This window comes from Dipodomys spectabilis, unplaced genomic scaffold, assembly GCF_019054845.1.
Source record: "Dipodomys spectabilis isolate Male_0828 unplaced genomic scaffold, ASM1905484v1 ptg000138l, whole genome shotgun sequence".
NCBI lineage: Eukaryota > Metazoa > Chordata > Mammalia > Rodentia > Heteromyidae > Dipodomys > Dipodomys spectabilis.
Genome location: NW_024870815.1, coordinates 2801776 through 2814360, shown reverse-complemented (window position 1 = coordinate 2814360; position 12585 = coordinate 2801776). Strand labels below are relative to the sequence as shown.

Genomic DNA, 12585 nt, shown 5'->3' with positions numbered 1-12585 from the left:
ACTCTGCCTTTTAGACAGGGTGGGCTGATGATCTGGACTTAACCCAGTGTGTGGTCTCATCACTTTACTAAACCAGGCAAAGTGGCCCTGTGCTACTCATGGCCCACAGTGCGATGGTGAGAGCCAGCATTGCTTACTGCAGGGTGGAGCCCAGGACCCTCGGTGGCCACCAGGCAGGCCGGTGTCCTCTGCTGTGCTGCCGCTTCCAGAGTGGTCCTCATCCTCAGAGCCAGCAACCAGGAAATCCGTCAAGTGACCTTGTACATCTTGGGTGAAGTACTGGGAGAGGTCAGATTCAGAGATGAGGGAGTCCTGCTGGGAAAGAAGTAAGAAGTCTCCATTTTCTGGGAAAGATGCTTGAAAGGCAGATTTCCTAGCTTTACAGTGTTGGTAAGTGCCTATCTCCAATAATTAATGCATACAAAGATCAAATAAGATCAGTAATAAGATTGATAATTAGTGAACACAAAGGTGACTTGCTGCCAGACACTGTTTTTAGAGATTGCTTTTAGAAAAGGTGGCCACAAAGCCGGGTGCTAGCGGCTCACACCTGTCATCCTAGCTACTCAGGAGGAGGCTGAGATCGAGGTTCAAAGCCAGCCCAGGCAGGAAAGTCTGTGAGACTCTCATCTTCAATTAACCACCAGGAAACCAGAAGTGGCACTGTGGCTCAAGTGGTAGAGCACTAGCCTTGAGCTGAAAAACTGAGGGACAGCGCCCAGGCCCAGAGTTCAAGCCCCACGACTGACAAAAAAAAAAAGTGGCTACATTTTAGGCAATATTTAGAAAGCCACAGAATCCTAGAATAAAATTCCAAGCCAAACGGACTAGCTAGATGGGGGATTATAAATTAAAAATTGGAAGTTTGGCCCAGTGCTGTTGGCCCACACCGATAATCCTAGTTACTCAAGAGTTTCAGATCCAAAGCCAGCCCGTGCAGAAAAGGCCATGAGACTCTTATTTCCAATCAACCACCAGAAAACCTAAAGTGGTGCTGTGACTCAATGTGGTAGAGCACTAGCTTTAAGCAAAAGGAACTCCAGGCCCTGAGTTCAAGCCCCATGACTGACAAAAAGTTTGAATCCTGTGCCCTGATACAGTGTTTCCGTTTCCTTAAAGTTGAAGAGTCCAAAAATACTCAGGCTGGCTTGATTACAGAACAAGTTTAAAAAGCTACTGCAGTTCAGCTCTATTCTGTTTATTTTCTTTTTCTCTTCCTTCCTTCCTTTCTTCCATCCTTCCTTCCTTCCTTCCTTCTTTTTCTTTTCTTTTTTTTTGTTGTTGGTCATGGGTCTTGAACTCTGGGCCTGGACGCTGTCTCTCAGCTCTAAAGCTCAAGGCTAGTGCTCTACCACTTGAGCCATAGCACTGTTTCTGGCTTTTTCTGCTTATGTGGTACTGAGGAATCGAACCCAGGGCCTCATGCATGCAAGGCAATCACTCTACTATTGAGCCACCTTTCCAGCCCCAGTATTTTGTGTTCTTTTCTGGACAAATATTTTCATTTCTTATTTTTTCCTTTTATTGTATGCAGGGGATACTGGGCTTTGAAGTCAAGGTCCTCAAGTTTGCTAGGGAGGTGCTGTACCACTAAATATTTTAAGAGAAAAACACATTTGGGTATTTGTTGTCAAATTAGTGTGGTTACAGAAACTGGAGGTGTGGCTCAAGTAGTAAAGCACCAGCCTTGAGAGAAAAAGTTAAGCAAGGGTACAAAGCCCAAGTTCAAGCCCCAGTACTGGCCCCATAAAACAAAACAAAACAAAACAAGACAAAAAAACCTCTTAAAATTAGCAATGAGTTAGCAGGCCACCAGTATCTCATGCTGTAATCCTAGCTATTCAGGAGGCTGAGATCTGAGGATTGTGGTTCAAAGCCAGCCAGGGCTGAGACTCTGATCTTCAATTAGCCACTCAAAAACAGGAAGTGGTGCTGTGGCTTAAGTGGTAGAGCACTAGCCTTGAGTACAAAGAAGCCAGTGACAGCATCCAGGCCCAACAACTGACAAAATAAATGCATAAATAAAATTAGCAATGGTTGCAATTGCCTGTATATTGTGGCAGAAATATGGGCAAGAGACTAAGCCATGACTCATGGGCTTCAGGAATCAGCTTGTGATACAGCTTAAGCAGGAGACAGTTAATGCTTGGACTTACCTTTTTGGCAAGAGAGGGACTCTTCAAGGGAGTGCCTGTAGGTGGGAGGAAATATTCCACACTGTCAATATAATTAAGCTAATATCATAAGCAGGCTCACAGATTTCACCAGAAAAGGAGGAACCAAGGGCATGAAACACAACTCTTCCCTTTGCTTATGAGGTGTTGACAGAATGTGTGTGTGGACAGAACAAGTTCACAGACCCCCCCGGGCTGGAACTTGACCTGAACCCATTCTTATACTCCAAGCCTGGGTTCTAACAGGAATCCAAATGGAAATAACTTCTCCTTCTGAATTTACACAGTATCTCATCGTCCCACACATCAGTTTCTGTATGCATAGGATAATTTAATAGTGAGTCTCATCTCCTTCCTCCTCAACTTTAAAGCAATCCGTAGGGCAGAGATGTTGACTGACTAGACCCCAAGTGCTGTCCAATAATTGTCCAGGGGTATTTTCTGACTGGATTAAGAAAATGAATGGCCAAAGGAACAACCTCCAATAAATACATGGAAGGGCTGGGGAGAAGGCTGGGCTGAGCATTTAGTCTTTAAATTATATGCCATAAGTAAAGGAAACTTAGGGCATGAGGATCATGGCTTAAACTCTTTGCTAAGTGATCTAGTGGAAATGTTGATGAAGAGCACAGCTTTCAGGCAGGTCAGGTTATATAAAGAGCCTATTATGGCTGAGTCCATTGAAATATATTAATTATGGATGCAAATAATCAGAGTATTTCGTGGTTGCCAAAAAAAGCTCTGATTCCTTTTCCTCTGACAACCAGTAACTCATATCTCAGGTTTTTTCCCCACTATGGACATCAATCTGAAGGACTGGAAAAAACAAAAACAAATAAACAAAACAAGACAAAACAAAAAACCCCCACTAAAGCTCAGAAGGAAACATTCATTTTAAAACTTGATCCAAAATATAAATTCATTAGAAACTTGTAGGATCTCAATCTTCTTCCTTTAGAGGGGGAAATCGTATTATTTGCTCCCTCTCTGACACACTTTGCATTGACATATTCTAATTTCTGCCAAGAAAGCTCAGGCTTTTGGAAGATAATAGTCTATCTGCCGAACTATTCATATTTTCAGATCATGTCACGTTTACCTATGGCATTTCAGATAAATTGCGCATCAATACATGAAATGCTGTTAACTCACTTTTGTAGATTATGTGAAAGGAAAATAAGCATGCATGATTAGACCGGAGATGAATTACACTAGATAACCATGGAAGTCAAAAGTAGCCACTGAGAGAAAGCAGAGATGCTCTCTGACAGCTACTTGCACCAGTCCTGACAATTAGAAAGAATTTAACACAGGGTAGTGCCCTGTGGGTGAACTTAACAAGAAGCTTCTTAATGTTAAATAAAAATGCACAATGATCATACCTAAGCCAGGAGAAGAACTGGCTTCTTTACTCTCCTGAGAAGTGCTCTTTGCTATCACTTCATCCATCTCCTGTTCGGAAACCTGATTTTTAGCAGAAAGGAAAAATTACATAGTTGTATTTAGTTATTCCCCACCCCAATACAATAGTGAGGACCAAAGTCAGAGTTGATCCAGATAGAGGCAGATCACAGGGTTAAAGATGATGGGCATCATCCGAAGCAGTAACATAGGACGTACCAGTGCAGCTGGGTTAACCCCAAGACAGATAACAAGACCTTCAACTGCTCTCCACGTTCAGTGAGCAAAGCGTTCACGCACTGTCATCACTACCAATATGGCTATAATCTGCTTTTTCTTTTTTCTTTTTTGCTGGTACTGGGGCTTGATCTCTGGGCTTGGGCACTGTCCCTAAGCTCCTTTTTGCTTAGGGCTCATATTCTACCATTTGAGCCACAGCACCACTTCTGTCTTTTTCTGTGGTTAATCAGAGATAAGAGTCTCAGGGATTTTCCTGCTTGGTCTGGCTTTGAACAGCAATCCTCAGATCTTAGCATCCTGAGTAGCTAGGATTACATAAGTGAGCCATTGGAGCTTGGCGAATACCTGCTTTTTCTCTACAACAGCTTATTTTTGTGCTGGTACTGGGGCTTGTGGTCTTCCTTAGCTTTTCTCAAGCCTGGTGCTCTCTTGAGCCACAGCTCCACTTTCAGTTTTGTTGTTGTTGTTGTTAATTGCAATTAAGAGTCTCATAGACTTTCTTATCAGGGCTAGCTTTGAACCTTGATCTTAGCCTACCCAGTAGCTAGGATTATAGGGTGACCCAGTTTCTATGGACCTCAGTTTCTTCATTTTAAAACTTTATTCAATTAATTAAAAACCTGCAGAAACATGCAAGAGCAGTACAAGAAGAGTACCTACATTTGATAATTTTTTAATTTCACATCTTTGCTACAGTTACTTGTATGCCTTATCTACGTGTATGCTGCATACGTGCATACATATTGCTATCCTTTTTGTAAAACCATTTGCAAATTACAGGTATCATAATCTTTTGCTAACAAATATTTTAACTAGTATCTCCTAAAAATGATGACATTCTCAAAACAGCCATACGATTAACAGACTCAGAGAATTATTTGTTGATGACTAGCTAAGGAACATTTCACATTCTATGTCAATTGTTCTACTACCATCCTTTTAAGTCTATAAGCACAACTAGTTCCAAAGTTTGCTGCCAGCCTTCAAAGATGTAGACTTTCCTCCAGATTGCAAATTAGCATGGCTTCCTTCATCAAAGAAGTCTTGGTAGGGAAAGAATCTCAACTGAACTAAATAGTGTGCTTAGAAATGCAAATGATTCACTTTCATCTTGTTTCAGACCTATAGTGGACTATCATGCCCCAATTTCTTTACATGGTAATACTTTATTTAAAAAAATGATTTTTGGCCATCCAGGATCTAGCTGTATGTCTTTAGCCTACCTGTCTGGCTGTCTGTCTCTGTTTCTTTTGTTCCAGTTCTAGGGCTTGAACTTGGGACCTGGGTGCTTGCTGTTCCTGAGCTTTTTGCTCAAGGCTAACACTCTTCCACTTGAGCCACAGCTCTATTTCTGGCTTTTTTGGGTGGTTAACTGGAGGAAAGACTCTCACAGACTTTTCTATCCAGGCTGGCTTCAAACTGTGATCCTCAACTCTTAGCTAGGATTACAGACATGTCCATTTAAATCTCTTTAATACAAAACAGTTCTGAGTTTTTCTTTGTCTTTCATGGTATGGTATTTTAGAAGAAATCTAGGCCAGTGCAAAGCCTCAATTAGCATCTATCTGTTAGTTTCCTCATGTTTAAATCAAATTAGTTTTTTCTTGGGTGTGGGAGAGACAAAAAAAACTACAAACATGATTTCCTTCTCTATCCAGAGGCAGTGTGTCTCATAACTGGCGATGATAACACTGCTCTCTTGGTTAGAATAGCATGTACCAGATTTCTCTGGGACTTGAGGGTCACTAATGAATAATGAGTGAGGCGACAGGTTGAAACTATGCTAGTATCCTGTATCCCAATATCCTTTGGCTTTAGCATCATTATTCTGAAATGTTACCATGAAGCTTTCAAACAGTGATTTCATATCTTTTCTATTCCTTCTGAATTTAATAATATATTGGTAGAGTCATGGAATTTTTCCCCAATTAGTTGTTATACTAGTCATCATTCAAAAAATGTTATTTCAAAAGGTAATTAGAACACTTGCAGGGTTTCTTTCTTTCTTTTTTTTTTCTTTTGTCGGTTGTGGAGCTTGAACTCTGGGCCTGGGCGCTGTCCTTCAGCTCTTCGGCTCAAGGCTAGTGCTCTTCTACTTGAGCCACAGCACCACTTCCAGTTTTCTGGAGGTTTATTGGTAATAAGAGTCCCATGGAATTTCCTGCCCAGGCCGGCTTTGAACCATGATCTTCAGATCTCAGCCTCCTGAGTAGCTAGGATTACAGGCATGAGCCACTGACGCCTGGCTCAGAGTTTCTTTTTTAAAGATAAGAATATTTTTACGGGGCTAGGAAGGTGGGCTCCGTGGTAGAGCACTTGCCTTGCAAGCATGAGGCCCTGGGTTCGATTCCTCAGCACCACATAAGCAAAAAAGAAAAAAGCCGGAAGTGGTGCTATGGCTCAAGTGGTAGTGTGCTGGCCTTGAGCTGAAGAGCTGAGGGACAGCGCCCAGGCCCAGAGTTCAGGCCCCACGACCGGACCCCCCCCCAAAAAAGAATATTTTCACTAAAATAATATTTAGCATAAATCTTACTTGGATAAGCAAAGTAATCTGTCTTAAATAATAAGTATTTCTACAAAAGATTTGGCATTACATTTTAACCCAACAGATAAATCATAACCATCATAGAATCTATGTAATATTTGTAGTAGGTTTCATGGGAAATAATGTACATAAACACTCACACATTTACATTCACACATACAAATGAGTCAGAGAAAGGATCAGCTTAAACAGCAGTTGCTATTTTTGACTTTCAATATTTGCAGTTGTTTTTCTGAGTAGGAGAACACCAGATTTCTATGACTTTCCTGGACTTCACATAAGCTGGAAGCTGCTATCTTAGCAGCTCTAAATCTTTGCCTGTCTAGACCTGGAAGGTCTGAATAACCCAGTTGGGCAGCCACTGCTCCAGACATTATGAGAAACAGAAGAATGAAAAGCCTTGTGGTATTTCTCTTGGAACAACACAAAACTAAAGAGCACATACATCCAGTATCAAAATGCACTACTGGCACAAGAAGCTTGGCTAAGTGGTACAAAAATACATTAAACATAAAATGGAATCTTGACCTAAAGAAAAATACCATATGAGCTTTCCACCAAGACCCCCATGTTGACCTCGGAAGAAAGGTGAAATCCAGATACTGAGATTTGGTTTTGCTGGATGCATTTACAACCCTATCTCAGACCATTTTCCTGGATCTGGAACCACGAATCACCTGTGTGTTCAACAGGATCTCATGGCCCCCATCCAGGGGTATTCTTGTGAGCTGAAATGCAACTTTGATGTTTGACTATGTTGGCAGAATAGAACTAAGCTTTTGGGCCAACATGTGGTAGATGATAAACAAATCACCCTCGGCATTATACTGCAAAACTGAAGCCAGGCATGACATGACTTGAGCCAATGACTGCTAACCACTGGAAACTTAAATGTTCAATAATGTCGCTGAGGGAAATATTAGGTCAACCACAGCTCGCTGGATGGCTTCCTGAGGAGAGAGGAGGAGGTGTGTGTGTGTGTGTGTGTTGTGAGGTTGAGTCCCTGTGCAGATTTGCTCTCACTGTAACCAGGAGAACAGAACTGAACCTGACCCCGGGCAGCTCAGCAGTGGAGAGATGCTGCAAAGTAGAAGAGAGTCAGAGACAAGGCTCAGGACTACAACTTGTGGGAGAAGAGTGGCAAGTAAGTAGGAAAAAAATGGACCAAAGTAGAAGCAGGACTTGGTTTGATATTAATGATACTTATTAGATCTTTACAAGACATTTCTGAGAATGCACTCCAGTCCTTTTGTGCTGATTTTTCTGGAGATACGGTCTTTCTTCCTGACCAGGTATAGGCCTGGCCTGCGATCTGTGACTTTTGGCATGGCATCATAACTAAGATGTGTGCCAGCACATTCAGCCCTAGGCTGAGAAGGGGCCTTACAGATACTTTTATTTCCCCGCATTAGCTAAGGACTTCAGTCCTTTCAATCAGCCTTCCTTGTAGCTAAGGGTCTAAGCACAAGTCCCTGCCTAGAAGAGACAGTGTTCTTTTTTTTTTTTTTTGGGTCCAGTCGTGGGGCCTGAACTCTGGGCTTGAGCGCTGTCCCTCAGCTCTTCAGCTCAAGGCTAGCGCTCTACCACTTGAGCCACAGCGCCACTTCCGGCTTTTTTCTTTTTGCTTATGTGGTGCTGAGGAATCGAACCCAGGGCCTCAGGCATGCAAGGCAAGCGCTCTACCACTGAGCCAACTTCCCAGCCCGAGACAATGTTCTTAATGAGGCTTTTGAGCTGTTACAGCAGAGGCCAGTGATTGGAAGTTCACGATCATTTGCAAATCCAGTCCACATCTGCAGTGTGATACAGATGTGGAAAAGTGGAGAGGGGTCTTAGGCTTTCATTACAGAAGTATTCTGATCAGGCCAAGGATGGCCTGAAGGAGGAGACTCTTCTTTCATCTGCCCCACAATCCTAGTGAAATGGTTCTTAATATTCTTGGGGTCACTATCAAAGAGAATCTGAGATAAGCCAATTGACTTCATCGACAAATACAAGTGTGTTTCCACGTTGGTTCCTGTAACCGTCAAGTTAGGAATCCCTTCAGAGGGGCTGGAGGCATGGTTCAGGTGGTAGAGCACCACCAGTCAGACCAAAACAAAAAATCCTTTCAGAGTTGGGCCTGGTGGCACATGCCCATCATCCTAGCTATGTGAGAGGCTTAGATTAGGAGGATCGCAGTTCAAGGAGGTAGAAAAGGACATTCGATGGCTCATTCTCAATGGAAGATACCATGAGCATCTTCACACCAGTGATTTACAACCTGTTAGCAGATTATGTGTGTTCCTTTTCTTTCCTATGGGATGATCCACATGAGACGAAGCAAGGAAGGACTCTTGCCTTCTGCTACGTGTCTTTTGTAACACAAGCAAATCCAGTATTGAACAAAGTGAAATTAAGAGAAATGGCCAGGAGAATTACAAATGTATTTATGCTGTGGAACTAGATTTGAGAACTGTTGTATAAATAGTCTGTGGTCAAAAAAAATTAGCATGAATGACTTAAAAAGAAACAGCTTTGAGCACTGGGCTCATCAGACAGAAAAACAGGATCCTCCCCAATGTTGAATAAACTCAACAGATAATTTCATTATAGTGTATTTAAAGTGTTGGGCTTTATATTTCTCCACTATTGCTATTGGCAATATTGGAGTTTGAACTCAGGATCTTTATGTTTGGTAGGCAAGCGATTTACCATTTGAGCCATGTCATCAGTACCCCTATAACACCTATTTCTTATTTCTTACTTTAAGAAAACTTAAAATTCACTGAACCTGATTTAAAAATCTATTATTTAGCATTAAGCTTAAAGATGAGAATTTCCAACATGATCAAAGAAAAGATGACTTCTTTTTTTTTTGTCAGTATTGGGGCTTGAACTTAGGGCTTGGGTGCTGATTTTTAGCTTTTTTTGCTCAAGGCTGGTGATTTACCACTTGAACCACAGCTCTACTTCCAGCTTTTTGGTGGTTAAGAGATAAGAGTCTCAAGGCCGGGTGCCAGTGGCTCACGCTGTAATCCTAGCTACTCAGAAGGCTGAGATCTGAGGATCCCGGTTCAAAGCCAGTCTAGGCAGGAAAAGTCCCTGAAACTCTTATCTCCAATAAACCACTAGAAAACCAGAAATGGTGCTGTAGTCAAGTGGTAGAGTGCTGGCCTTGAGCTGAAGAGCTGAGAGACAGCGCTCAGGCCCAGAGTTCAAGCCCCATGACAAAACAAAACAAAACACAACAAGAACAACAAAAAGAGATAAGTCTCACAGACTTTTTTTTTTTTTTTTTTAAAATGCAAGCTGGCTTCGAACTACAATCCTCAGATCTGAGCCTCCTAAGTAGCTAGGATTATAGGTGTGAGCCTGTAGAAAGTATTTATCTCAAAAAAAAGGGTCAGAGAGATTATTACCCAGACCAGTGTGCTCTAGTTTTCTTGATGCAAACATTAAGTATCCCACCAGTAATCAAACAGTTCTGGGGGTTATTCAGAGCCCAGAACTCCTACCCTCCACCAAATCAAAATTCAAATTCACCAAATAAGACTGTCCAAATTTCTTAATACAAATTTCTAAGAGCATGATGATAAAGCGGTGAGATCAAAGGTTCATTTTCCACCTGTGTCAGTTGCTGGCTGACTTCCCACACCAGCTGGCTGAGCTGTCTTACTCGAGAGTGTGTATTGTGGCTGTGCTGCGGGACAAGCAGCCAGACCATCTCCCTGTACTCAAGACAAGATGAATCATTCACCTTGGGGTTAGGGTGTCGGCCGATGACCAGGCGAACTGGTCCAGGGGGGCACTTGCTCAGGATGGCATGCACTTTGCTTAAAGCAGCATGGCGCACGTTGACTGAGTTGACTTCCAGGATTTGGTCTCCGCGGCTGGGGAGGAAGACATAATCAATACATTGCATTGTTGTGACAGTCAGCTTGTTCTTTGTTTTTAGATGCTAAGGTTAGATAATTCAGGGCCTTGCATCTACAACCTATATGAGGTACTCAACCGCTTGAGCCACAGCCCCTAGTGTTTTTTGAGTTAGTTATTTTTCAGATAGTGTCTCATCCTTTCATTTATACCTGGCCTTAAGACTGTAGTCCTCCTGTGTAGCTGAGATTACAGCTGTGAGCCACCAGCAACTGGCTAACATCAAGCTTTTTAAAAGCTGAGAAAGCTTTCTGCAGCCAAACATGGTGGCTCATGCCTAGCTATTCAGGAGCCTAAGATCTGAGGATCGTGGTTCCAAACCAGCCTGGGCAGGAAAATCCCTGAGACTTTTATCTCCAATAAACCACTCAGAAAACTGGAAGTGGCACTGGGGCTCAAGTGGTAGAGTGCTATTCTTGAGCTGAAGAGCTGAGTGACAGTGCCCAGGCCCAGAGTTCAAACCCCACAACTAACAGAAAGCAAGCAAGCAAGCAAGCAAGCAAGCAAGCAAGCAAGCTTTCCTCTGGGAAAGGTTTATAATTTAAAATCTTTTTGGATATTTTAAAGATGTAAATGACATCCTTTTATCCTTGCATACATATATAAAAGCAACACATTTATACAAATATATCAATCAGATTTTATATTGACAAAGGCCTGGCATTTTCAAGAGATGGTAGTTAAGTTAACATTGATAATAAGGACAACAACGAAGGCTACATTTCTGAGTACCTACTCTATGTCAGGCCAGGCACAGAACAATGATGTAATAGTGTTTCAGAGTCTTCCCACTGTGTGTGAGACTCAGTGGTCACCCAGATATCACACTGCGGAGCTCACACCGCCCTGATTCGTGATGATCTCGCAGACCTCCCATTTCTCCTTTATCCTCATCATCTTGAAATGATTATTTTAATATAATTTGAGGAGGAATTATCTAAAGCTCAAGGTTACTCAAGAATTTCTAAAAACGTTTCAAATTTGAACAAATGAGAAATTTGGGACAAGTTTGCCTATTTCAACTTGAGATTGCAGGGAGACCTCAGGAGGAGAGAACAAAGGCGCTTTACATGGGTTGAAGAATGTTCATTTGGCAAGCGCCACACATATGGAACCATTCAAGAAAGAAACATCATCTTGGGATGTCATTAAAGGATTTTTTTTCCTTGGGTTTTAAAAGTATATTTTCTTTAATGTACTTTGGATGATTTGCTAGGTGTTTTTTTTTCTTCATATGGAATTTCACTCTGATGATTAACTAAAAACGTAATATAATGTATTCAGAGCCCCAAAATGGCAACCTCAATGAATACCATTTTGTCAATTCAAGTGCTGAACGACTTAGAAGCTTATGGGAGAGAAAGGTGATACTGTTTTCAGAGGGCTGTGCATAATGTGTGTACATTCTTGTGAAGTTTAGGCGGGCACCAACCCATTGCAATTACTACAGAATGGGATCCTTAGACATGGCTTGTGGAAACAGAGCAATCACATTAAAGCTCTCTGGATTAAGAAGTTAAGACACTCCAGGATTTTAGACAAACAGCACCTAGATATCACCACTCAAGCAGAAATGCATGTAGTAGAAAAAGTTCCAAAGATAATAGTAGAAATGTCTCCCATCCAGGTGTGACATTTCAGAACTCTTGTGTCCAGTGATTCTGAACCATTGCAGTTCTGAATCATTATAGATTCTGAACCATTAGCAGTTCCAGTATCTTTCACCAATCATAAATGTGAAAGTAGATGCTGAGATTACCACAGGCTCTATTTTGTCAAGACTTTGAGGGTGAACTTCTGAGTCCAAATGGAACAAAACCGGGAAAGTTAAGAGCCAGATTCTCAGAGTCACCGAAATTTCATCAGCTTTTCATCTTTGGGGGTGCTATTAGTTGTAGTGTTGGCTAATCTATATTCAAAAATGTAGAATTCCCCAAGGATTGCAAAGGAGCAACAACTAGCTCGTGTGTGAGTGGATAGTCACATATTCAAGAACATTCCAGAACCCAACCCAATTAGGGAATCAACCAACCTCAGGTTGCTCTCCATCTTGGCCACCGACCCAGGGGCAAGGCTGTGAATGTAGATGCCTGGAGGGCTGTTTTCCAAGGCCAGGCAGCAGGCACCAATGCCTAGTCCAACTCTTGGCTCTGTGAGAGGAGTGTCAGAACACAAACGGAAACATGACACAGGAAGCAGAAAAGGAAGGACAACCAATCAGAAACTTTATTGGAAACCATGTAGTGTTGGTCTAGGCTCAAAATGGAAATTCCTGCTTTTCTTTCATCCAGTGGTTTGTTCTCTCCTTAG

At 42.0% G+C, this 12585-nt stretch overlaps 1 protein-coding gene across 1 annotated transcript in view; it reads right to left on the bottom strand.

The window, feature by feature from the left end:
* Positions 1-12585, bottom strand: part of LOC122116939 (PDZ domain-containing protein 2-like) — a 90924-nt gene that overhangs the window by 16396 nt on the left and 61943 nt on the right. The window contains exons 11-15 of the mRNA XM_042690526.1: positions 12308-12425; positions 10100-10232; positions 3557-3638; positions 2157-2191; positions 138-312 (exon numbers count right to left, since the gene is read on the bottom strand). Of these exons, the coding sequence (XP_042546460.1) occupies positions 138-312; positions 2157-2191; positions 3557-3638; positions 10100-10232; positions 12308-12425 (543 nt within the window). The remainder of the gene's footprint in view (positions 1-137; positions 313-2156; positions 2192-3556; positions 3639-10099; positions 10233-12307; positions 12426-12585) is intronic.